The sequence below is a fragment of the Grammomys surdaster genome, unplaced genomic scaffold, assembly GCF_004785775.1.
Source record: "Grammomys surdaster isolate TR1022 unplaced genomic scaffold, NIH_TR_1.0 129, whole genome shotgun sequence".
In the NCBI taxonomy this organism is placed as follows: Eukaryota; Metazoa; Chordata; class Mammalia; order Rodentia; family Muridae; genus Grammomys; species Grammomys surdaster.
In genome coordinates this window covers 21,431,741-21,459,224 of record NW_021604587.1, presented here as the reverse complement: position 1 = coordinate 21,459,224, position 27,484 = coordinate 21,431,741, and the positions used below count along the sequence as shown (strand labels likewise).

General features: G+C 43.0%; 1 protein-coding gene and 1 long non-coding RNA gene across 2 annotated transcripts in view; one reads left to right on the top strand and one right to left on the bottom strand.

The window, feature by feature from the left end:
- Positions 1-9,294: 9,294 nt before the first annotated feature.
- Positions 9,295-10,851, bottom strand: LOC114610125. Its single transcript, XR_003709647.1, has 3 exons — positions 10,810-10,851; positions 10,441-10,551; positions 9,295-9,438 (listed from the first exon to the last, which is right to left on the bottom strand). It is a non-coding gene; the product is annotated as an uncharacterized LOC114610125 (long non-coding RNA).
- Slc27a2 (solute carrier family 27 member 2) overlaps positions 10,344-27,484 on the top strand; it is a 37,592-nt gene continuing 20,451 nt past the window's right edge. Inside the window, exons 1-4 of the mRNA XM_028754604.1 lie at positions 10,344-11,585; positions 19,138-19,347; positions 22,446-22,604; positions 24,565-24,689. Coding sequence (XP_028610437.1) covers positions 11,108-11,585; positions 19,138-19,347; positions 22,446-22,604; positions 24,565-24,689 — 972 coding nt within the window. The 5' untranslated portion in view covers positions 10,344-11,107. The remainder of the gene's footprint in view (positions 11,586-19,137; positions 19,348-22,445; positions 22,605-24,564; positions 24,690-27,484) is intronic.

The following is a 27,484-nucleotide window of genomic DNA, read 5'->3' as shown; positions in this document are numbered from 1 at the left end:
CAAATGAAATTAAATAAAATTCTCAATTGAAAGAAGTGGGGGAATATGGAACAAGCTCTATATTACATGATTATGGTTTGAATAAGTTTTTTCTACCTCAAAGGGGAGCTTAATTCCCCATGTGAAGTACTATGGAGGTAGAAACTATGGTGTGTAAAGATGAAGCATTTAGCATAAGCCAATGTCATCAGAATACAATCCCAGATTGGAGTCTGATAGTTTTATGAGAATGGATGAGAGACAAGATGCAGAAGTACAATCCCTGTTTCCTAGCATGTAATAATGCCCTGGGCTACCTTAGAACTCTTCCAGTAAAAAAGAGCATCACCCTGAATGACTCTACACACTTTGACCAGAACTTTGAACAAAAATAAGCCTCCTCCTTTTTTGATTGCCCCTGTCTGAGGTACTATGTAACTAGGAAGAAAAACAAGCTTGAAAATACCTAAATAAAATAAAGTTCAATGAATATCTAAATATGATAAAAAAAAATCTTTGTGGAATAAATAGAAAAAAATGGATCAAGTTTAAATCCTAGTTGTTGTTTTTTTTAATTTTTTTTTCCAACATGATACTTTTGTTGATTATTTGGGAATTTCACACACTGCACTCTGGTCACACTCAATTTCCTTTGCTCCCAGGTCTACCCGTTTACCATTGTACCCTCCCCTGCCAAAAAGAAAAATAATACACAAAGTCCAATTTGTGTTGCCCGTATACTCACTGGAGCATGGTCGAACTCCCAGTGACTGGCCCCATAAAGATAACTGAGTCCTCCTTCATCCCACCCAATACCTGCCAGAAACTATCAACTGTGAAGAGCTACACAAGTATGCTGGTAACTCTAGCAGTATTTGTTTGCTCAACATTGGTTTGAAAACTCTTGTGTTTCCATGTTAATGTTTTACACATTTAATTAAAGTATAATTACATCACTTTCCCTCTTCCCTTTTCTTCCTTCCTGCCTGCCCAAGTTCCCTCCCTCCAACTCCTTCCATGTCCCTCTCATTCTCAAATTGATAGCCTCATTATTATTATTATTATTATTATTATTATTATATACATGTATACATATGCATAAATATAAAGTACAACCTGTTGGGTCCATTTTGGGGGTTTATGTATATGTTTTCATTAGTTAGCCGTAGTTCTTTGTCTAGGGATGAGACCCTGTGTGATTTCCCCTCTTCTGTGTTAGCATGTCTATTAATATTATCATGGTTTAAGTCTTGTTTATGCAGCCATACTAGAAAAGACCGTCTTTCAGAAGACTCCTTGATGTCCCAGCTCTTTCAACCTTTCAGACCTCCTCTGCTATGTCCCCGGAGCCAAAGATGCAGGTGCCATGCTGCAGATGTATCCGTTTGGCTCCCACCAGCCACTGTTCTCTGCCTTATGTCCAGCTGTGGTGTTCTGTAATGGTTTCCATTCGCTGTAAAGAGAAGCTTCTTTGATGAGGAGTGGAAGCTACACTTATCTGTAGGTGTAAGGATAAGATTGGGAATGTAGTAAGGAATTATGCTGGTCTAGCAAAGTGGAGGTAGGAGATTCTTTTATAAGATCCATGACCTAACCAACCCTGGGAAGTTAGCTAGGTGTCTAGTAACAGGACTGATTTCCCTCCCTGTGAGGGGCCCTAAAGTCCAATTAGACAGCTGTTGGCCACCACCTGTAAGGTGCTGAGGACGTCTTAGGTGGCATAAGGAATGTATGAAGTCCTATGTAAATGTGTATTATTGGAAGGACCAATAAGCCTCAGACTCAAGAAAACTGACAAAGCCTTCTCCTGGTCCATATGCAAATGTTGAGACGTTGAGAGTGGGTCCAGAAAGTGTGGATTACAACTTCCTCCTCCCAGATGTTTACAGCCTGAGACTGCTCACCTACAGAAGCCTCCTCTGGAGATGAGCCACCACCCCTGAGTGCATAGTAAATGCACTCAGGTTCTGGTTGTTTTGTAGTTGGTGCCATTCCAACTAGGTGATCACAGCCCAGCTGACTCCAGCTTTCCTGTACATTTGTTTGTTCTTTCTTTGGTCTTTGATCACTCAAGTCAAACTTCCAGGACCTAGCTGTGCAGGACTCAGCAACTACCACCATGTGAGTGCCAGCTATTGCACTTGTCATACTGGGCTGGCCACTGTTGTGGCTCATAGATGTCACCAGTGCTGAACAGGACAACTAATTGCTTCCCTCCCTTGGTAGCGTTATAGTATTCTCTGCAACCATGGAAGCTAGACTGCTGAAAGGAATCTTTCAGGTTGAATCCAGCTCCTGAGTCCTTGTCCTAAATGTGAGGTATCTTCAGCAACAGGAGCTTACCTTCAACCTCAGAGAGGCAGCCGAGTACAACAGCAATGGTCTGCACTGTTTGGAAAGTCACTTGGGCTACTCTACCAACTACTGGATGTAGATTTCTCATGCCTGGTGCTGGGACATCTGTCACTCTCTGGTTCTTTTGGAGATGATTATCAGCCCAAGTAGCATGACTTCCTTTAAGAGATAGATACAGACAAACAGACAGACAGACGACAGACACACACACACACACTATATCTATCTTAGATATGTATGTACAAACATACACTTGTATGTATTGTGAAGATCAATATGGAGAATTCTCAAAAAACTAAAAATAAATCTACCATATGATCTTGCTGAGTAACTCGTTAGGATACGCTAAAAACTTGGCATCCTACTCTACAGATACTCAGCCATGTTTCCTGCTGCTCTATTCACGATAGCTAAGAAATGGCAATAACCTAAAAGTCCTTCAACAGATAAATTGACGGTGAAGATGTGGTACGTATACACAATGGAATGGTATCAAGCTCTAAAGAAAAATAAAATTTGCAAGTAAATGGATGAACTTAGAAAATGTTATACTGAGTGAGGTAACCCAGACCCATAAAGACAAACATCGCATGTTCTCACTTGTCTGCAGCCGCTAACTCCAGATCCTAGGATGTGACTAGACACTGTGCAGAACCACGGGAACCAGGAAAGAATAAAGGGCAGCAGCGAGCAGTGGGACAGGAGTAGCAGAGTTCAGGTGAGGTGAAGGGTAAATGGAAAAACAGGGAGGGAGTTTCAACTAGGGAATGGGGACAGAGGTCACCAAAGAAGGAGGGCAAAGAGCACTACGGTTAATAAATCCTCAAGAAGCCTTATTGTATTATATTTACCTATTTATATGACACCATTTTTAAGATGTCTTACTCAAAAAGATTATTTATTCAATAATATACAGAATGTCACTGGACTTTTGATAGGGATTACAAGGAATTTGAAGATTGCTTTTGGTAAGCTGACTAAAATCCTAATTCTTTCAATCCACAAGCATAGGAGATCTTTCCCCCATCCACTGTCTGCTGTAATTTCTTTCTTCAATGTCTTGAAGTTCTTGTAAAAGCCTTTCATGCCCTTGGTTGGGGTTATTTAAGGGTGGCTCGGTTTGGCTTTTGTTTGTTTGTTTGTTTTGCTTTGGTTTTTTAGTGTTTTTGCTTTATTGTGTCTTTGTTTTTAGGCCCTTATGAATAATTTTTATAATTTCTTTCTCAGTATGTTTATCATTGATATATAAAATGTGTGATGATCCTTGTAAGATAATTGTGTATCCTGCCTCTTTACTAAAAATGTTTATTAGTTTCGAGAGTTTTCTAGTAGAACTTTTTAAGGTCCCTTATGTATAGAATCATCTCATCCACACATAGAGGTTTTGATTTCTTCCTTTCATGCTTGTTTTCTTCCTCTTGTCTTGTTGCTCTATATAAGACGTCAAGGATTAAACTCAGTGAGAATGGAGAAAGTGGACGCCTTTGTCTTGTTTCTGATTTTAGTGGAAATACTTTGACGTTTTCACTGAACATGGGCAGTAGGTTTGTCATATGCAGTCTTTATTTTGCTGAGATGTGTGCCTTTTAGTCCAGGTTTATTCAGAACTTTTAATATGAAAGGATATTGGATTCTCTCAGAAACTTTTCCTGCATCTATTGAGATGATCATGTGATTTCTGTTCTTGAGACATTTACATAATTGATAACATTTGTTGACTTACATATATCAAACCATCTTTGAAATAAAATCAATTTGATCATAGTAAATACTTTTCTTGATGTGTTCTTGAATTTATCTGGCAAGTATTTTGTTGAGAACTTTTGCATCTGTGTTTATGGTCTGTAGGGAGATTGGTCTGTAGTTTTCTTTTCTTCTGAACCTTTGTCTGGCTTTGGTATCAGACAGGGGACTAGTTCTGTAAAATCTTTGGTGACAGTCTTTCCTTTTCTATATCAAGTTATAGTCTTTTTTGTTCTTGCTTTTATTAGTTCTTTGAGAATTCTATACAATGTATTTTTATCATATTCACCCCACCAGCTTTGTGCTATTCTTTATTTCTAACCATAAAATCTAATTTGTGTGTGCTGTTCATACACTCTTGGATGTGTGGCCTTTCACTGGAGTGTGGTCAACCCACAAAGAACCACACCCTTAAAGAAACCTGACTGTCTACTAGTTACAAATAGCTCCTTAGCTAGGGGTGGGGCTTCATGAGGGGTGGGGCTTCATGAGGGTAGGGCTTCATGCCCACCTTTCCTTCTCAGTGCTGGGATTTTGTGTAGCTTGAGCTTGCATGCTTCTTGCGCCCGGTGTTTCATCTGCTATGAATTCATGCATACAACTGCCCTGTTTTATCCAGAAAACACTGTTTACTTACAGTACTCCACCACCTCTGCCTCTTAGGATCTTCCCATTTCCTCTTCAGCAATGATTCCTGAGCTTCGGGAAGCCCCAAGGTTCTTGTTCGCTCCACTTTGACCATCCTTAGGTCCCTGTGTTAATCAGTGTTTACTGAAGATGGAAGCTTCTCTGATGCAAGTTGAGAGACATATTCAGTTATCAGTATAACAGTAAGTCATTAGAAGCCGGTATACTATGTCCATTAGCAAAGTAATGGTAGTAAGTTCTCCTCTTGAATCTATGACATATCTAGTCACAAGTTCCAGTAAATATGAATGAGCCGGTGCTTCTGTAGGGCCATATCCTTTGGTTATATGGCCAAGAGTGGCATGGCTAGATCACATGGTAGATTAATTTTTAGCTTTTCTTGTTTTCATTTTGTTTGGGGGAGTTGTTTTTTTTGGTGGTGGTTGTGTTGTTGTTGTTGTTAGTTTTAGTTGGCTGGTTGGTTGTTTGGTTTTTTGAGACAGAGTTTCTCTGTGTAGCCATGGCTGACCTGGAACTTGATCTGTAGACTGTGCTGGCTTTGAACTCACAGAGATCTGCCTGCCTCTACCTCCAAGTGCTAGAATTAAAGGTGTGTGCCACCACAGCCAGGCTTATTTTTTTAGCTTTTTAAGGAACAGCCACACTGGTTTCCATAACAACTGCACCCATTTGCACTCCCACCAGAATGAGAAAGTGTCCCCTTTCCCCACATGCATCCCAGCATGTTTTATTACATTTTGTTTTGATATTAGCCATCCTGACTGGGGTGAGATGAAATTTCAAAGTAGTTTTAAGTTGCATTTATCTCCCTGACAGCTAAGGATGTTAAACATTTTTTAAAATATCTCTCAGCCATTTGTATTTCATCTTTTGAGAACTGTTTAGTTTTGTATCCTTTTTTAAACTGGGTTGTTTGTCTTCTTGATGTTCAGGTGTTCATATCCTTGCATATGTAAATACTAACCCTCCATTAAATGCATAGCTGATAACTACTTTTTCCCCATTCTTTTTGCTACATCTTCATTTGAATGATGGTGCCTTTTTCTATACAGAACATTTTAGTTTCATGTGGTCTTACTTATAAAGTATTGGTCTTAATGCCCATACTACTGGGATCCTGCTCAGAGAGTCCTTTTGTGTGTCCACAAGTTGAAGCATATTCCATATGCTGCCTGATTCAGGGGGCATGTCTTTTCTTGAGGACCATTTGGAGTTTTATGTAGAAGGAGAGAGAATGACCTAGTTGGATTCTTCTACATGAAGCTACCCAGTTCAATCAGCACCATTTGTTGAAGATGTTGTCTTTTCTCCAGTGTGTGTTGTTGGCCTCTGTCAGAAATCAAGTGACTGAATGGGTGTGGCTTATATGTGGGTCCTCAGTCCTCTTCCACTGATCATTGGGTCTATTTTATGTCAGTATCATGATGTTTTTACTGTTTCAGCTCTGTAATATAACTTAAAATCAAGTAGAGTGTTAGCTCAGACAGCTGGGAATTTTTGTTTGGTTGATTGGTTTAGTTTGGGGGTTGTTGTTGTTGTTGTTTATGGTTCTTTTGGCTATTCTAGGTCTTTTGTGTTTCCACATCAAGTTGAAGATTTTTTTTTTCAGTTTCTGGGAAGAATTGCATTAAAATTCTGATGGCGTCTACAATCCTGATGACAAAAGTGAGGAGTCCTGGTAGATATGAAAGAGTGGGTGAGGGGGAACCTAATTTCCATCTTCCTAAAAGCTCATTGAAGAGGTGACACTGGAGAATCTCTGTAACAGGGCAGTCTTGGGTTAAGGAAAGCCCACATTTCAGTATTAAATTTATGTTTCAGAATGGACAACATTATACAGAAAAACATTTCTTTCTAAAAATTTCTGTATGTATGCTAAGACAAAAACTTGTGTGTTTTTCTACCTTCAAAATTATTTTAAAATTTCCCATTTGTACTTGAAATAGCAACCCACTGTTACCCAGCAGGCTTTGAGCTCCCAACTATGCCTCAGCCTTCTGAACAACTAGAGGAAGATACACACACACCACTGTGCTTGCCTTCTATCTTTATATGTTGATGTAATACATAATCAACTTTAATGTTTATTGTGGTAAAAGACACATAGTATAAAAATAACCATTTTAAATTTACAGAACAGGTATATTTTCTCTTACTACTGAAATGTATTTTACTAAATAATAATTAAAATATACTGTTTAGGAAGGGAGTGGAGGGATTAAACAAAAAAATTAAAGCTGTTTATCTTATTTTTGAGGCCCAAGATTTATTTTAAAATGCTGCTGGGCTGAGAAATCCAGAAATCTAAGCACTGACTGAGGCAAGTTGAGATGTAGAGGGGTAGAGTCCAGAGAAAGAGAGGGAAGGAGTGGGTTGCAGAAGAATGCACATGGGGTTGAGATGGGACGGCCATTGGACTTGTTAAAGGGGTACTTCTGAAAGAAGCCACTGGAATTAAGTCTGAATTCACTGCTAAATGTCCATTGCTGGTTATATTTTATTTATAGAGCAGTCTCAATAAATAAATGTTAATGAAGCTAACAAAAGTCTGAATCATAGTCGGAAGAGTAAAACCAAATGAACTTCACATCCTAGATCATAATATCCCAACAGTGACGTGAGTAGACCTTCAATGATAGCACTCTGATAGCACTCTGAGAGAGTCAATTAAGAGTCAGTGCCCAGCTGGCTCCTGCAAGGGATAATCTTGAATGCCGGACAAATCTAATCATTGCTAAAGACATGTGTAGAAGAGGACAGAGATCAGAGAGAGGCTACTGACGTCACTGAGTGCAGAGTCGTGAAAGGAGAGACCCTTCCCAAGAAGTCTGCCAGTGTTTGTGCTTCCTTCACCCCAAATCAAACTGCTTCCAACCCCCAAGGGGACGGCATAGTAATTATTGGGATAGAATCCTCCCTCGTGCCATTGTTGTCCTGATAAAACAGGTTGCAAAGCAGCTCACTGGCCCTTCCCCATGTGAGGACAGATTCCAGTAACATCTGTGAAAAACATCCTGTCCCCAGACTCCGAGCTTGGACTTTGCAGTTTTACAAAACGATGAGAAGTGAATTTCTGTTTTGTCAAAGCTACAAAGTTCACGGCGTTTTATTGTGATAACATGATTAAATGGAAGAACGACTAACTGGGAGTGGAGCAAAGGTGACTCCAGGCTCAAAGTTAAAGTCACTGGGGTGAAGATCCCCAAGACATGGATTTGTTTGTTTCCTCCTCTGCCCTTCTTTAGAATTTTTTTTCCTTTGTCTCCCCCAACATAGATTTTAAGATTTATTTTCAGTGTGTGTGTCTATGTGTGTGTACCTGTGTCTGCATCTGTGTCCTTGCATATGAGTATAGGAGCCCTCAGAAGCCAGAGGCACAGAGGCATCAGATGGTGATGGAATTTCAGGCAGTTATGAGCTTCCTGACTTAACTACTGGGAATCAAACTCGGGTTCTCACATGCTTTTAACCCCTCGGCCATCTCCAGCCCTGTCTCCCCTTTTCAGAGTACCCTGAAGTTTCCAACAAATGATCTAGACCAGCAGTTCTCAATCCATGGGCCTTGACCCTTTCGGGGTTGAATATCAGATATCCTGCATATCAGATACTTAGATTATGATTCATAACAGTAGCACACTTACAGCTATGAAGTAGCAATGAAAATATTTTATGGTTGGAAGTCACTACAACATGAGGAATTGTACTAAAGTGTGGCAGTATTAGGAAGGTTGAGAGCCACTGCTCTAGATAGACTTGATATACTCCCAGCTCCACGGGTGAGCCTCGGTTAGATTAAACCAACCAGCAATTCTCTTCTCTCGTACCCACAGAGGACTGGGTCTGGGACAAGCATACGATCCAGTCATGAAATTTTTAAATAACTTCTAAGAAAAAAGGATTATTGTATTTCTCTGACATTGATCCAGGAAGCACACACCATATGAAAAGGCAACCATCTTGGATTCATGAAGAACAGCCTGGGTGAGAAGAGAGGACGTAAATAGAAGAAATAGAGAAAGGAAGAATAAATTCAAATCCGAAACTTAAGCCACTTGAAGCTTATCTAATTGCTGGATTTACCAGTCCCTTCCTAATTCCTGTTTCTAATTGAGCCCCTTGGGCTTTGTTTGCTTTCACTTGCCACTGAAAGGTGAGTGCAAAGTTAACCTAATGGACAAGAAGAAGGAGACAAAGAACATCTGTGATAACTGAGCTTTCTGAGTAGATAGCTTGAGGAAGAGATTCTAGGTCAGAAGGCTACACTGAAATGGAATGGAAGGGCAAGATGGCTCAGCAGGCAAAGACGCTTGCCGTGGAAGCTTGGTGACCTGAGCTGGATCCCCCAAACCTGCATAAAGGTGGAAGGAGAAACACAACTCTACAAAAGTAGGCCAATGACCACCACACGCATGCCATCTACACAAGCACAGTTGCACGAGCACACATGCATGTGTGCACACACATACACAAATGAATAATAAATACCTTCTTTTAAAGAGATGGGATGGAAAAAAGCTGGCCCTGAGATCACAGAGGGGAAAAAAAAAAGTGCACACCAGAGAATCATTCTGTGGTTAATACTATTGCCTTCTTCTCAGGGATGACGAAAGCCCTCCAACTCCTCCGGGAACTGATGTAACCATTCACTGGATGAGAGCTAGACCAGCAGTAGAAAGACAGTCCAGACACAGGAAAGGGCTGCTTGAGGTGGTCCTGAGAATGTAAAAGAGGTCAGAAGGCTATGAGAGACATTTTTTTCAGTAGTGGAAATGAAAAGAAGATATTATCAGACACCTAGAAAATAAGAGGACAAAATGACACTGTGACTCAAGGTTCTGAGAGAGTAGCTAATGACCCGGGACCAAACTGTTCCTGTTTCAAATCTTATATATTACTAGGTAGCCTTTGAGCATAATATTTTTATTAATTCCTTGAGAACTTCACACATACATACAATGTATTTTGATCATATTCACTCCATCACTTCTCTCCTTGATGCCCTCTTCTTTTATCCAATATTCCTTGATCCAATTTGTACAATATATATATATATATATATATGTATATACATATATATATGTGTGCGCACACATGTGTGCGTGTGTGTGTGTGTGTGTCCGCACGCACGCATGTGTGTGTACAGTTAGGCCATAGGGCCATCCACTAGAGCAAGGTCGACCTACTAGGGACCATGTCACTAAGGAAAACTCCCTCCCTACCAGTCATTGCTTGTCAATAGCTCCTCAGCCCCTTCCAAGGCTTTCACAGGAAACCAGAGCTGCAGTGGTTCATGACCAAGTATCATCCCTCCCTAAACTTCCCTTTCCTGTCAGTGAACAAGCATGAAAGGATCATCTGAGAACTCTAAAGTTTCAAAACTGTGATTGTCATACAACAACATGGATGAGCACAGGACAGGAGACTGTGATAAGGAAGCACATATTTACTTAGGACCTGATCCTACTTGGTAGCAAGCATGCTAGCCTTGTACAGTACAACTACCAAGGGGCATTAATATATAGATCAAACTTCTTGAAGAAAAGAACTTCTTAAGATATGTCATCATTTACTTAGTTTGCTCTCTTGTGTTTTCTTGGTAAATGTTCGTCGAATTGTTAATGTTGGAAAGAGGATCGCTTAACAGAACAAAATCTCAAAACAAAATTAACAGGATCCCGTCGCTTGATTTCCCAAATCAGGCGAGGCTCGAAATACCTAGAGAGGTGTGGCTGGTGCAGCGGTGGCCCAGACTGGAAACAGCTAGATGCGACCATCTCTGGCGCTTTTATTCAACCTTGAAATCTTCGCCACAGGATACTCTCTGAGCTGTGAAACAAACGTGAGAAACAAAGAGAGATCTAGCGGAAAGCCTCTGGGACCAAGGAGGGGAGGTGGGACTCTGCGTTGGCCGTGGCACCTGGTGCCCGCTGTTAATAGAGTCGCGGTGCGTTTATAAGGTGCTTGATTAAACAAAGGCGCTGTGTGAGAAGAATAACTAACAACAGCCTCACGTCTGAGTCGCCGCCTCCGACCTTTTCAACCTCGGCTATTTGCGATCCTCGTTTGCGGATAACTAGATCTCACCTGACTCCAGACGCTGAACGCAAGTGCTGTGGCATCCTGGGCCACTCAGGCTGGCAGAGGCGGCCCCCTGAGCGCACGAGACGCCCCCACGAGGGGGCGGGACCCACGGCCGTCCCGCCCGCACAGCCGCGAGCGCCGCGGGCACCTGCAGCCGAGCCGCCACCCGCAGTCGCAGCGCGTGCAGCGGTCGAGCCCGGTCGCCACCTCCTGCTCTGCTTCTCTCCCGCCTGCCGCCGCGCTGCACGCCTCGAGCGCTCCCTCAGCCCCGGCGGGGACCGGGGACCCCGCAGCCTCCGCCATGCTGCCCGTGCTCTACACCGGCCTGGCGGGGTTGCTGCTGCTACCTCTGCTGCTCACCTGCTGCTGCCCCTACCTCCTCCAGGACGTGCGGTACTTCCTGCGGATAGCCAACATAGCCCGGCAAGTGCGCAGCTACGGGCAGCGGCGGCCCGTGCGCACCATCTTGCGGGTCTTCCTAGAGCAAGCGCGCAAGACCCCGCACAAGCCCTTCCTGCTGTTCCGAGATGAGACGCTCACCTACGCCCAGGTGGACCGGCGTAGCAACCAAGTGGCGCGGGCGCTGCACGATCACCTGGGCCTGCGACAGGGGGATTGCGTGGCCCTCTTCATGGGCAATGAGCCGGCCTACGTGTGGCTCTGGCTGGGACTGCTCAAACTGGGCTGTCCCATGGCGTGCCTCAACTACAACATCCGTGCCAAGTCTCTGCTGCACTGCTTTCAGTGCTGTGGGGCGAAGGTGCTGCTGGCCTCCCCAGGTGAGCTGCAGACCGCCGGCCCTAACCGTGGGAGTGGGGAGGGGGGGCTCCTTGCCTTGGTTTCGGGGTTGCAGTGTGATGGGAGGCCGGGAAGCGGGAAAAGAGGTCAGTTCCAGATGTACGACGCTCATTAATAATCTTTAGAATCACTAGATGTAAAGTGGCCTGTCTTTCGAAGCACTATGCTAAGCGCTTCAGGCTTCTAGTGCGGAGTCCAGATTACTTACAATACCTAACACAATGCCGAATGCTAAGCCACTCGTGCTTACGCTGTTGTTTAGAGGTGACAAGAAGAAATATGTATCCGCGTTCTGCGCGAGGCAGTTCCCACCCACCCTCAATGTTAACCCAGGGGACCACTGTATATGCACAACGTTGTCTTTAATCTTCACAACACATAAAGGATATTATGGGGTTTCTAAGTGCAACCCAGAGATCCAAAGCTTCATGTCCACAGTCGAAGGAAGACTTGAAGTTATCCAGAGGGATCCACTTCTAAATCCATTCCTCCAATCAGGACTTAAAACATTTACATTAAAATTCTGAGGGCCTTGGATGAGAGCTGCAGTGGATCCAGCCTCTGGCTTTGCTAGACTTCAATCATGGGAAAGTCCTTCTTTCCTCAGCCCCCAGCAGTTAGTCTCTGAACTCCATCGTCAGCCGCTGCTTCTCACAGTCAGTAAGGAGAGGCCTAACCAGGATTCTGACATTAGTAACAATACAGAAGATGAGCAGATCCAGAAGTCTGAACTCTTTGGGATGCTCATCTGTGCCAAATACTGTAATGTTCTGATAAATTAAAAATCACGCCTCTGTTGTATGATTGAGGAAACAGGCAAAATTTTCTAGCCCAGCTCGATCTTCAAAGCCCATGTTTCTTACACAGTGTCATCCTCTACACAGATGGATGCTTTAGAGAGTCAAGAATCTATCTGCTCTGCCCTTGGCTTCATAGCTCAGGAAACCAAGACAAACCAAGCAGTTTGCCTAGTGCCCTCAAAAATCTAAATGCCCATTAACTTCTAAGAAACCAGGAAATTTATAAACCTGTCACATGTGACATAAAATATGTAATGTGAAAAACAGAGGCTTCAAAACTAAAGTTTAAAAGTAGAGAGATTATTTTAAAGGCAGCCAATAATGCAAAGGGCCTGGTTCTTCAAAGACACTTCCCAACAATCTCTAAAGACTTAACCCTTCAGAACTGGAAGGCTATCAAAAGCCTGTTCTGTTGTCAGCTTTCTGAGAGCGAAGTTGATTAATACAGTGGCCTGTGTTCCAACTGAGGAAGCACTTCAACATCTCCGGCTTAGACTTCCCTGCTCCACTTGGGGGAACTTCATAGGGCTTACAGTTTAACCCACAGAGACTGAAGTTTAAATGATTAATGAGTTTGGTTTTCTAACAAAGTTAGAAACACAACTACCTATAGGTTGGGTTTCCCTGATCTGAACTGCTCAGACCCAAAAGTGTCCAGATTTCATATGTTTTCAAATTTTGGAATATTTGTGTATATATCCAGACTTTACTTGTGTTTCATATACACCATATTGCCTGAGCATGAAGGTAACTTTATACAGTGCACTTAATAACGTGTGAGAAACAAAGCTACTTGCAGCAGTGTTGTGGAATCATGGTCACACACACACACCCCCCAAAAAAAAGGAAGAAGAAGAAGAAAGAAAGAATTCTGGAGTACTTTAACTTTCAAATTAGGGATGCTCAATCAGTACTTCCTGCCTGGTGTAGACAGTAGTGGCCTGCCACAGGACACCATGTTTACATGGAGAATATACTGAAATTCCTACATTCAAATCAGACTTGACCCTAACTTGTCAGTGGGCCTAAAGCTCTCACTAGCATTAAGATGGGACACAGTTTAAAACCAAAATATCACTTTTTTTCTGAATCCCTGAGATTTCTTTCTATGTGACACAGGGTTGCCCTCTGACCTGAAATAGTCCCTGAGAGTCCAAAGTTGCATGTTTGGTAGCTGTGCCGTGTGGAAATGTGCAAACTAACCTTTGAGAACAACCACATATTTGAGAAAGTTTCTTTCTCCAAACAACAGAGATACCTTTGTACATCATACACTCTGACCTAGTCAGAGTGTCTCTGTAAAGGTCTCTGTAAAGAGAACCAGAGTCCAAAGTAGACGTGGATGTGCTGGGGTGGAGGAGTACTGCCTGCCTGGCTCTCAGGATTGTCTGAGTAAGGCAGGGCCTTAGGCAGACTAAGTCTTTCAGCTTCATACGTTTGTACCCACAAAAAGAAATGTTAGTAAACATGAGAATTAGCCCTAAACTCATTAGGGTTGTGGTGGGACCAGCCCAGCCCTTCCTCAGCTCCTGATGATCTGAGAACTAGGCTTTGAGACTCAGAATTCCATTTGTTTGATAGCCAAACAAACCAAGGCCTGGAAGAGGGCATTGCTTGCCCAGGTCTCTGTGGATAGTAACAGGGACCTAGAGACACAGGCAGATTGTTCCTCCCACTTCCACTTCCAGGACACTTGTTTATTTGATCAACCATCTGAGCTTGGTACAGAAAGGTGAATTAGTTTTGTATTAGTGCTTAATTAGTACATATATTAGATTTAATTCTGGCATTTCTGTTTAAAACTTGTTTCTGTATGCTGCACATGGTGGTGCACACCTTTAGTCTCAGCACTCAAAAGGCCTCTGTGAATCCAAGGCTAACCTGGTCCACCTAGCAATATCCGGGCCAGCTAGAATTATGACATAAGATTCTGCCTCAAGAAAAAAAAATAAAGTTGATTCTCCCATTCTGCTCTGGTGTCTGTCTGACGCCCTTGTTCCCTTTCACCCCCACTCACGGGTTCCTTTCTTCGTGTCACTTGTGTCCTTCCCTCATCCTCAACTCTTTTTCCTCCTCTCATGATCCTGAACACACACACACACACCAACCGTACGCTAGAACCCAAATGTGAGAGAAAACATCTCATTTTTATCTTCCTGAGCCTGGATTATCTCATTTAATACTCTCCAGTTCTGTGCACTCTCTTGCAGATTTCTGATTTCAGTTTTCTTTACATCTGAATAAACCTCTATTGTGTATGAGTAAGTTTTCATTGTCCACTCATCCAGGGATGGACTCGGCTGGCCCCAGTCCTTGCTATTGTGACTACTGTAACAGTGAGCAGGGAAGTGCCGGTGCTCTGTGAGAGAATGCCCAGGAGAGGTAGATCTGGGTCATATAGTAGTTCCATTTTAAATTTTTTGGAGAAAACTCCATGCTGGTTTCCATAATGCCTTTACTGGTTTGCATTCCCAGAAGCAGTTGATAAGGGTTCCTCTTTCCCCACATCCTGTCCAGAAAGAACATGGCCCTTCCAAAAGCCTTCCCAAGAATTTCTTGTTATCTGGAAAGAGACAACTTCTCTGCTTCATAACTGGAATTTTTTTTAAGATTTGTTTATTTCATGTATGTGAGTACACTGTTGCTGTCTTCAGACACACCAGAAGAGGGCATCAGATCCCATTACAGATGTTTGTGAATCACCATGTGGTTGCTGGGATTTAAACCCAGGACCTCTGGGAGAGCTGTCAGTGCTCTTAACCTCTGAGACATCTCTCCAACTACCTGTTACTCTTTCTATCCTGTTACTTTCCCAGATTTTGCAAAAGAAAGGTATTAACAGGGCAGGTGATCTGTGTTAATATTGACGAGTCTCTCGAATGCACAAAGCCACTTTGGAGACAATGTGAGGCAAGAGGCAGCTAGAAATATCCCTCTCCTGTCACTTTGCTGTTGACTTCTGGATGAAGGTCAGTCTGCCTGGGATGAGACAGAATCTCAAAGTAGCTTTAATCTACATTTCCCTGATGGACAAGGTTGTTACATGCTTTTTGGAATACTTGTTTCCACTTGTGTTTCTCCTTTTGAAACCCCTCCACCCCGCACTCCATCATTTTGTTAGTCCCTGTGTTCATTGACAGGGTTTTGGAGTATCTAATTTTTGCAGTTGTTTACATATTCTAGATAATAGCCTCTAGTCTGAGGTAGCTGGCAAGGATTTTCTCTATCCTGTAGGCTGTCTGTTCGCTCTGCTGGTGATCTTTGCTGTGCAGAAACTTTACTTTCATAGAGCCCCATTTGTTAATTCCTGAGACTTAATTCCTTAGACTTAATTTGTTAATTCCTGTGTGGTTGGCTTCCTGTTTAGAAAGCTCTTGCCTGTGTCTTAGAGTTTATTCCTCACACAGCAGTTTTCTCCAACAGCTTCAAGTGTTTCAGGTTTTAAACTAAGGCCTTTTGATCCACCTTGAATTGATTTTTTTGTTTTTTGAGCAAGATTAGAGAGATGGATCTAATTTCATTCTTCTATAGATGGATATCCAGTTTGTTTCAACACCATCTATTGAACAGAATATCTTTTTCCAGTGTATTGTTATATCTTTGTTAACCTTAAGGTGGCCACAGCTGTGTAGGTTTATTCTTGAGTAACTCTGTCCCATCCTGGTGGTCCACATGTCTGTTCTATGGCAGCACCATGCTGCCTGTGTCACTATGGCTCTGCAGTATAATTTGAACTCAGGTGTTGTGTGAGACCTCCAGCAGCGTTCTTCCTGCAAATAATTTACTTTGGTTATTTGTGGTCCTGGAGATGTGAACTTGGTTCTGTATTTTAAATTTCAGCTTTTCAGCTGATGAAAATTTTTGAACTCTTTGTTACAAAGAGCATGTACATGGGCTAGAAAGGTGAGTCAGTGGTTAAGAGCACTGGCTATTCTTCCAGAGGACCTGGGTTCGATTCCCAGTGCTCCACATGGCAGTTAACAACCATCTGCAACCCCAGTCCCAGAGGATCTGATGCAAAGACATGTACGTAAAAGAAATATGCAGTAGTGTTTGTCTTGAGAATTAACCCAGCCAGCTTGACTTGACTTTTAGAAACTCTTAAGGCTTAACAGTCTCAATTCTAAAAAAAAAAAAAAAAAAAAAAAAAACAGCCCTCCCTTCAAAACAGCTCCTTCAAAATTCTCTATAAAATCAAGGCTCATTAACACTTGCCTGAGTTATCACCCAGAGAATATGTTTTTTCTCTGTGTTGTACATTCCAGGAGCCTTCCCTTTGGCAGAGTATGATCTCATGAACCATGTGGAAAAATATTGTCTTCAGGAAGATAAACCTCTGTCACTGTTGAAGCTGACAGAAGACACCTTCCTCAGCTTCCAGGAGCCCTCAGCTTACCCTTTCCAGGACCTGCTTTAGCTAAAGACAGTTCATACACACATGCACATGTGCACATACACACACACACACACACACACACACACACCAGTCCGAGAGTACTCTTTGAATGAGCCAGTCTGAGGGGCTAACAGGAAAGCGTAGAGGCAGGGGTCAGCTCCCTTAATCTGAGACAATGCTGAGGACCCATGTCAGGCCCAGATGAGGCCCTGCTGGGGAGGCCACCGGTGTACTGTATTGGTTCTTCTATCTAGTGTGCACTTCTCTATCTAGTCTACTTCCCTGGTCACCCCACGGGGACAGCCTCCAAGACCATGCCCTACACAGACTTCAGCTTCCCAGTCCAGAGGATCTCAGACTACGACAAATCGAGTACTTGAGGTTTTTGTGTCCTAGTTGGTTGTCATATCAACTACACAGCTAACAGATAGCATTCACACATGGAAGTTTATATTTCAGTCTTCACAGCAGTAGCTTTAATTTAAGGGAAGGAAGACTTCTCTAGTAAGGTGAGCAAGACCCTGGAACTGCAAGGTGACACCCACGTAAATTATATTGGGTAGGGGTAATGACTATCCCTTCTGTCAAAGATAAAGATCACAGACCAAGTCCCTTCTGAGAGCCTCATATGCAGAAGTTATTGCGTTGCATTTTATTAAAGCCTTATTCACTCAAAGTATCCCAAGTCGCAAATCCTTTTAAGTAAGCAGTTTCACCTTGCTCCTAGCCTTCTGCACACATGCACTCCTTTGTACAATAAGTTATGATCCCTTAATCTCAACGATTTCACATAAACTAGAAATGAATCTTGTCACACTGTGTACTAAACATCCTGGAACAAGTATGCTCAGACCTGTGTGGGAGCCAGAGAAGAGACCAGCCAACTGTACGAAGTGAAGGTGGAAGAGAGACTTACCCCCCTGGGCTGCCTAGAAGGAAGACCAGGGACTTGAGGTGCAAGGGTGAAAGACCATTTTAAGTAGGTGGAAAGGCCTGGACAAAGGTTAATAAATGCAAGCAGGTTTAGTATGGGCTTCGTGTGGATCATGTGAGCAGAGGCAAGGGGCAGAGGACAGACAGTCAGAGGTGGTATCAGAAAGGCCGGCAGAGATGAGACTATGAGTTCTTCCCAACAAGGAGAGTGGGCTCCTTCAAAAGGGATGTGCGGTCACTGAAGAACAATGAATGGGGGACACTGGACAATGAGCAATAGTAGGTAGATATGCTGCAAACAGAGAGGGGTTGACATTGAGGAGGCTGGTAAAGAAGCAATTCCTTGTTAACTCCAGGGAGTCCCATACCCTCTTCCAGCCTCTACAGACAGCAGGCATGCATGTGGTACGTATGCATGCAAGCAAGCAAAGCATCCATACACGTAAAATAATAATAAGAAAGTCTGTTTAAAATAATAGATATTCTTACGATTCAGGACAGGTAAGCTTTAAGAAGATTTAATTTTATAGATTAAGGGCAGGAAATCAAAGTAGTTTTTTTTTTAAACTTAACCCATGGAAAAATAGATTTGTTCGTGACACCTGTACTCCCGAGTGTGATTCAAACTTTACAACAGTAATGACCTTTATGTGTGGTATGTTCTAGAAATGCCTATTGGTGCTTCAGTGATATGCACTGAAACGGTTTGGGTTTTGCCAATACTTGTTTCTGTGATTTCTTCTACAAACCATCGGTTGAGCTCATGAAACCATCAGGTCTCAATTTTAATTAATTCTCTCAGATATTGGAATCATGGGAGGCAGGGTATGAATGCGTGTGTCTGTGTATATGTGTCTGTGGGTTTCTGTGTATGTCTGTATGTGTGTTTGTGTGTCTGTGTTTGTGTGTCTGTGGGTGTCTGTGTGTGTCTGTGTGTTTGTGTGTCTGTGTGTGTTTGTGTGTGTTTGTGTCTGTGGGTATGTTTGTGTGTCTGTGTATGTCTGTGTGTGTCTGTGTGCTTGTGTGTTTGTGTGTGTTTGTGTGTGTTTGTGTCTGTGGGTGTGTTTGTGTGTCTGTGTGTATGCTTTCAAACACATCAAGCTCCACACTAAAATTCAGAACTAGAGAGGCATGGTGGCACATTCCTTTAATCCCACCACTGGGGAGGCAAAAACAGTTGAATCTCAGAGTGTGAGGACAGCCTGGTCTACATATTGAGTTCCAGGACAGCCAGGACTACATAGAGGAACACTGCCTCAAAACATTCATAACTGAAAGTATCACTTCTATCGATACATTTTTAGAAAAATAAAGGTTGATACAAAGCATCATGAAGTTTATGGGACTCTGTACATGCCTAATCAGCTAATATAGTTTGCTTGGATTTCTTTTCACTAACTTAAGACCTACAAGAAGCTGTTGAGGAGGTTCTTCCAACCCTGAAAAAGGATGGTGTGTCTGTCTTCTACGTAAGCAGAACTTCTAACACAAATGGCGTGGACACAATACTGGACAAAATAGACGGAGTGTCGGCGGAACCCACCCCGGAGTCATGGAGGTCTGAAATCACTTTCACCATGCCTGCATTATACATTTATACTTCGGGTACCACAGGTAAATAAAAGAGGAGTTCCAAGAGCTGGGCCCGCCCTGAAGGATCTAACCACTGACCTGACCTTTTAATATTGTTGCTCTCAGGAAAACTTATCAGAGAACTAATACTTGAGGGAATTCAGAGCTCACCCGTGAAATCTTCATCACATGTGATCCCATTTCATCACATGTGATCCCACTGGACTTTCCCCAGCTCCACACACATTCAGTCAGTTACTCTAAAACACATAAACAGTTAACAAATAACTAGAGGGGGAAAGTTGAAATAAGGTCCTGAACAGGCTACTGGAAAATTTTAATGCTTATTGTATTTTCTTCCTTTTATATCCAGAGTCCATCTATAATATGTGGTCATATTAACGGGACACACCAGGGGACAACTATGGGGTGATACCTGTTTAGGCTGATTTTTCCTATGCAGTATTGATGCACAGGGCCAGAAACACTGTATGTCATCAGGTGTGCACTAGCATGTTGTGGACTATCGAGAAACATTGTAGTGTCTGCTACTTGAAACAAGCAATGTCCATGTCACTGTAGACCAGGTTCTTCAAGAGACTCAAAAACATTACTCATTCAGCGCTCTCCTGCCCTTGAATCTGTCCATTTCATAGGCTCAGAGACTTTTAAAGAAATTAAGGACAAGAAGTAAAGTGTCAAGACTCACCTTCTGGGCTAACTCACTCCAAACTCATACAATTAAGGTGGTAACACCCCCTTCCTAATTTGTGTAATAAATATTCAGAGTCTGCCTATCAAAAGCCAGGGAAGCTGTTACCAAACTGTAATAAGCTGAAGGCTATGGGACAAATGTGGGAAAGAGGGCAGGAAGCCAGGCCCACGTGCTGATAGTGATGAACCTTGTTATTATGCTGAGGAAATTAAATTATGAGTCATGTATGCATTCTCCTTGCTAATTAATCAAAGGTTAAGACTGAAGGTTCTGTTGAGCCTGTATCTCAACACCAGCCCGCAGAATCTCTGTCCTTTGCTCCAACAGGCCCTCAGTAGCCATCGGATAGATTGCAGTGACTAGGCCTCAGTTCAACATGAATGTGGGTATCTCTATCTTAAATAGATAAGAACAAGAAGCTTGGAATGTGAAGCCTAAGCCAGTAACATGCTGTGTGTAACTTTTTATTTATCAAAAGTTCAAAATCGACACGCCAACAGAAAGGTAGATGTCGTAAGTAACCAACTGTCCAGTGTACACAGACACCGCCCTGATACACGGGACGTCTACCTTCATTTTGTAAGAATAATGGAATGTCTAGATGAGGCTGGAAACTTCTATTATAACTGAGATGAAATGAGCTTTCAGTTAGTGATGGGGAACGCCAATCCTAACCCTGGGAAGTGCGGGACTTCTCCATGCTACATGTTTTAGTAAGGAAATGGAAAGCTCACGTTCAGGACTGTTTTCTAACACTCCAAAAATTAATCCCAATAATTCAGCCTTGATATTAGCAGGAAAACAGAGTGGCTGATGTTGGTTTTACTGTTTGCTTTACCTGTGGATGAAATATTTTCATATTACTCTTATATAAGGTAATTAAACAAGTCTATTTAAGCACTTAGAGAGCAAAATGTTTTCCCTATCCCTCAAAGGAAATCGGTAGCACAAAATGATGTAATCATTACAAAATATTCTTCTTGATTAATCAGTGTAAAATGTTAAATTAGGAAAGTTCTGGAAGTACTCAAAGCACAGACAATAAATCATTTTAAAAATGCAACTCAGAACTTTTACTACTCAAAGGAGTCTTTTCTGTGGTAAATAACAACTAATCTGTTGACGGTCTCTTCTATTTCCTAATGTTAGTATAGAGTGGGAAGTCACCATTGGTGACCTGCAGCACTGACAGAGGAGATGAACTTGGAATTGTGTTTACTGTGATAGGCCACTTGCTGACTACAGAACAAACTGTTGCATGGGGCAGTGCATGGCTAAGGGCCTCAGAGACCTGCCTTCCTCCTCATGAAGTTAGAGTTGCCTCCTTGGGCCTTAAGCACAAGCTGAGCCCCTAAGAAGGTAATCATCTGTGAGAAGTATTGAAATCATACTTTTAAAAGAACACCTTTTTAATTGCACAAATTATTGTTAAGAAAATGCAAGTGTGCTTAGTTTAGCCCACTAAAGCTACAGTAGATACCATTTACACTTCTCAGATTGGCAAAAGGCCCAGTGTTTGCACTTTTATTGGCAAGGCTATGAGGAAGCAGTCTCATGTTTTACAGGTGGGGGGGGGAGCAGTGAGTGGGGATCCCCCTCATAACTGGCAATGTATTATTTACATACTCAGGTTACAATGACATGTTTTTCTGTCCTGTGGCATCATTCATGGTGTGAATTGCCATGTGAACAAGATAATTCACAATGACATCACCTGAATTAGCAAAAATATATAAACAAATCATAACATTCTCATATAACAGAAATGAGGCAGCGGGGAGAAGAAGCAAATGGCTGCATACGTGAGGGAGGTCTATAAATGTGAGCAGATCTCCCCCCAAAAAAAAAGTGTACCATACTTGTATTTTGAATGGAATTGGCAAATACATATCATTACAAATGAAACGGGTGAGTTGTCTGCACTATGGAGTCTCCAAAAATTAGCTTTCTCATCTGTGGATTGGACAATGTCATTTGTTTTATCTCTCAAATCAAAATTTTTGAAAATGCCTCACAAAGTCGTGAGCCTAGAGTAAGAATCCAGTCTCTTCAGAGCAGCACTATGTCACCTGCCTGTCTCGGGGCTCAGCAGACTATGCCTTGAGAACCAAACACAGCCTCACATGTTCAAGCCACCATTAAGGCTCTATGTGTATGCACAGTTGCTTTCAGCACACTAGCAGAGATGGGTCAGCACAGCAATGACCAGATGACCGACCCCACAAGCCCTAAAATATTTACTCTCTGGTGTTTTTCAGCAATTAAAAAAACATACACACCATGTCTGACTGTTCATCCACCCCACTCACCATCATGCAATTCTCCCTGCACGGTATGAGGGAATGTTATCCCCAGATCTCCCTCCATCCCATGCTATAAATGGCCAATGTGGCTCACCAATGCCTTCTCTTGTGTCTTTGCAAAGGTCTTCCAAAAGCTGCAACCATTAATCACCATCGCCTATGGTATGGGACCAACTTAGCTTTGGCAAGTGGAATTAAGGCCCATGATGTCATCTACACCACAATGCCCCTGTACCACAGCGCAGCCCTCATGATTGGCCTTCACGGATGCATAGTGGCTGGTAAGTTCAATTTCTCTACACGTATCAGCAGTTGACACACACATCTGCTCAAAGGGAAACAAATCTAGCTACTTTCCCGTCTTCCAGAGACAGTCTTTGCTTCCGCATTGACTACAAGGCCTTCCAGGTCACATGTCCTGAGCAAGCACCTAAAGTAATTTCTATCTCCCTACTCCCTAATTGTTCGATATATCTAGGAAGACATTCCTGTAAACTGATGTATGCCTTTACCCAGGTTGAAACACTAGATTCTTAGATTCTGTAAGTAACTCTCCAGTGTCAGAAGCTTGCCTGTCAGCATCTGACTGAAGCTTCTCTCACCGCTGTCCTTTTTTTATTCATCCTTACTTCCGAAGCTTCCTGGTGTTAGTCGGTGTAGCAGCCCTGCCGTCAGCTCCCCTTTCCTTCTCAAACATCACCTTCCAAATAGGAGTTGGCATCGTCCGTCCTTTCAGGAGGACGTTTCCTCATGGAGGTTCAGCCCCATAGCCCCTCTTTGAGAAAACTATTCCTTATTCTTTCACTGAAGTAAATTAACTTGACTTTCGTCCCATGTGACACTTCATTTTAAATAAGCCTTGGAAATAGACAGGTTTATCTGAAATAAAATATATAGCACACATAATAGTGTGTGTGTGTGTGTGTGTGTGTGTGTGTGTGTGTGTGTGTGTGTGTGTGAATGTTTGTAAGTCTGAGCCCTGGTGGGATAGTGTTAAAGGCAGGGCATTTAGAAGTGTGAGGCCGTGTGTGTGGAGCTTTTGAACATTGGGTTAGTTCCTTGATAAGCAGGTAGAGAGTCTCCTCACTTGCTCTGCCATTCCTCTTAAGAGGGTGTAGAGAGATGGCGGCTGTTCCCAGACCAAAAAGAGCATCCTTTCCAGACACTGGATTTGCTGATGCCTTGCTTTTGAACCTCCAAAACCGGGAGAAATTATCTTTAGTGTAAGTTAGCCTGACTATGATCGTTTCTTACAGCAGCTTGAACTAAAACTCTTGGTCCAAGCATCCGTTTCTCTCCTTTATCTACTCTCATCCACCCTGAAGTCCTTTGCCAGGCAACAGCCCCGCCCTTCAGGAGCAAAACTGCGAGCGTGAGGCATACTACTGGATCTTCAAGAGGAGGATGGTTGGAGTCTCCAGAGCAGGCAGATAGCACCTGCAGCACCACAGACACAAGCCAGAGGAGAAAAGTCGTTCTGAAAGTCTCTTTTCGACACTAGTCTTTGGTATATTTAGGAGTAAAAATAAGCAAATAGCATGGAAAATGTGTGCGGGTTTCCTGTTGCTACTATAACAAATTGCCAGAAGCTCAATGGCTCCCAGCAACACAGATCTGTTTGCTTATTGTTCTGGAAATCTGGAGCCCTCAAGCCAGCTGTCTCCAGCGGGGCTGCATTCACCCAGGATGCTGAAGATCATGTCCTGGGCGTCTCCACTTTTAGAGGCTGGCTGCGTGAATCCCTTGGCTCATGGTCCCTTCTTTGATCTTCAGAGCATGCCCTGCAACTCCCCTGTTTACATCTTCTCCTCTTTAAAGACCCTTGCAATTGGGTGAGCAGATGATAGTCTGGGGAAACCTGACCACCTCCTGGCCCTTGGCTTCATCACATTAGCTCATGCCTTGCCCCACAAGGTCATATAGTCATGGCTCTGGTAGCAATTCTTTCTTCTATTCTTCCTTTTCCCCTCCCCTTCCCTTTCTCCTCCCTCCCTCTCTTCTCCCTTTCCCTCCCCTTCCCAGGATCCCCCCCTCCTCTCCTCTGCCTCATAAACCTCATGTAGATGATATTAGAAGGATTCACCATGGATCTTCTCCTCTTCCATATATTGGAGGCTCACATGGGTGATAATAAGTCTTCGTTATGCTTTGCATTAAGTATAATAGGTACTCAGCATGTATTTGATTTAGCTCATTTTTAATTTCCTAATTGGAGAGGTGTTTTCTGTGCCTTTTCTATAGGGGCTACTTTAGCTTTGAGGAGCAAATTCTCAGCCAGCCAGTTTTGGGACGACTGCAGGAAGTACAATGCCACTGTCATTCAGTACATCGGGGAACTGCTTCGGTACCTCTGCAACACACCCCAGGTAACACGCCCCATGCTTCAGTGTCTTTTCAAAATCAGTAAGAGATTCAAGCCTCCTGAGATCACAACAGGCCTCTGCTGGACCATCTATCTCAGTTCTCTGTTTAGATGACGGTTGTTGTCATAGTAACATGCCTGCTATCACACTCAGCATAGAGACAGACTTTTTTTTTTTAATTTATTTTTTCTCAAATCGTAATTCATTCACACAGGGGTTATAAACACAGAAAGGCAGGATGTGGGGAAGGGAATGACACTGGAGTGTGGGTGTTCAGGGGGAATACAGATATCTTCAGAACCGGGTATCGGCTGGGTGAAGGTTCAGAGGACAAGTCACTATGACTCTGCATATGATTCGCTTGTTCTTATCTAAGTTGGTATTGTCTGCCAAGGCTACCTATTTACAAGGTCTATGACTACTCAGGCTTGTAAATTTCCACAAAAGCTGCCTGTTTATCTTATAGCCATCTGTTTCAATGTTTTTCCACTGAGACCCAAGACTTGGTGTTAGTATACATGTATGACAGGTCTATTGCTGATTTTAGGCCTATGGCTGATTTTAGGCCTTCAGTGTGTAAGCAGGGCTGCCCCTGACCTCTCCTCCCTTCTCTAAGTATAGAAGGGCTGTGGCAATTCTAAACTTGCGAAGGCAGGGATAGAGGCCTGACCTCCAGTATTTGAAGGGGACCTTGTAATGGCTCCAGTCCCCCTGTCGTTGTCCAGTGAGGCATGAGGGCCATACCCGTTCCGATGAGAGACGGACCTTGATGGAGAACAGTGACTGTTAATTTTATTGCAATTTTTATTCTGTGTCTTGTTTCATGGTTTTGCAGCTTTCCCTTCCCAGGTCCTATTTCCTTCCTGCTGGTGAAAAGCCACTGCCAGCCCCCATTTGAGTCAGTCATCCCTCTCCTGTCTCAGTGTCTTCCTCTTGTGGTGCATGTGTGTTTCTTGCTTCCCACCTTCTTTGGACTATGTAACTTTTTAATAGTCTTGTCTCCTCAACATCCCTTACCTCCCACCAAAGCCATTGAGAAAACTTTGACTCGATGCTATTTAATGAATTAATCTACCCCCAGCTTTGAAACAAGCAAAACTAATCTGTTCAAGGTAACTCAAAGTCTCTTATGTCTACCCCTCGTGGAGCTATCCAGATACCTTGACAAGATGGCAGGTATTCACAAAAACTCCCCCTGCACAGCCCCTGCTAGCTGCCTTGGGACCCGATCAGGGTTTCTTAATGCTGCTGCTGCTGCTGCTGCTGCTGCCGCTGCCGCTGCTGCTGCTGCTGCTGCTGCTGCTGCTGCTGCTGTTTGGGACCTGCAAGTTTTGGTTTCATGGACTTATTCTGTCCCATGCAAGATGTTTAGTGACATCTCTGACCTTCATCCGGAAGATACCAGTAGTAGACTCCCCTTGTGCTATCCCATGATAATTACAGTGTCTGCCGATATTGTCACATGTCCCCAAACAGACAAATTGTATCCTTACTGAGAACCACTTGACTGAACAGTATAATACATCTACCAGATTTTAGTTCCTTTAAGCTATTCAGTCAACAAAAATCAAACTCAGAGGATCATGGAATTGATCAGTGACCATTGGTAAGCATCTGCTAAGTTCAACTTACATACCCATTTGAGTCAATGTGGCAACAAATGATAAAAAAGATGAAAAGGGACCTCCCCCTCCCCCACCAAGCTTCCTCTCCCCACTCAGTCCACCTCTGCCCAGATGCCTGCTCAGCTCACTGGGAGCCCCTCTTACCAATAACCAAGCCTGTCCATCATACTTGTCATTCCTTATGCCCCGTCTTGTTGCTGCATCTCATGGCTCCTATCACACCTTCATGCCTGGAGGGTTGTCTGTCATCCCTTCTCACTAATGAGAGTCCGTGCAGGACTTTCTTCCCTGGTCCCCAGTACAGAGACTAGAAATCAGCATCTCAAGCACCAACATATTCTATTGACTGAACCTCTAAGTTCTTGCTCTGGGAGAAAAAATAAATAAATGTTTACTTGACTTGAGGGAATCTTTTTTTTTTTTCAAAATGTTTAGGCTTAGCATCCTTGGTGTAATTTTTTTTAATTCAACTGACACATAAAGGTCATAATTATCTATGGGCTAAGGCGGGACCTTTTCCACATCAGTGTTTCACCTGGTCCTCCAGACTGCAAAGCCATCCATTAGAACCCAGAGACATGCATGGTCCCTCACCTTGGCCTTTCTTCTCTGCTGTAAAGCACCCCCTTATCAATTAGATGTCTCCTGGAGAATGAGTGTTCTTCTATTGGTTTTAAAAGGAGCCTACTTTGGTCTGAGGAAAATAAACATGCTTGTGTGGCATGTTTATACTCTTCCGGTGTACACACATGCTTGTGTGGCATGTTTATGCTCTTCCGGTGTACACACATGCTTGTGTGTCATGTTTATGCTTTTCTGGTCTACACACATGCTGTGTGGCATGTTTATGCTCTTCTGGTGTACACACATGCTTATGTGGCATGTTTATGCTCTTCCAGTGTACACACATGCTTGTGTGGCATGTTTATGCTCTTCCGGTGTACACACATGCTGTGTGTCATGTTTATGCTCTTCTGGTGTACACACATGCTTGTGTGTCATGTTTATGCTCTTCCAGTGTACACACATGCTGTGTGGCATGTTTATGCTCTTCTGGTGGCATGTTTATGCTCTTCCGGTGTACACACATGCTTGTGTGGCATGTTTATACTCTTCTGGTGTACACACATGCTTGTGTGGCATGTTTATGCTCTTCCGGTGTACACACATGCT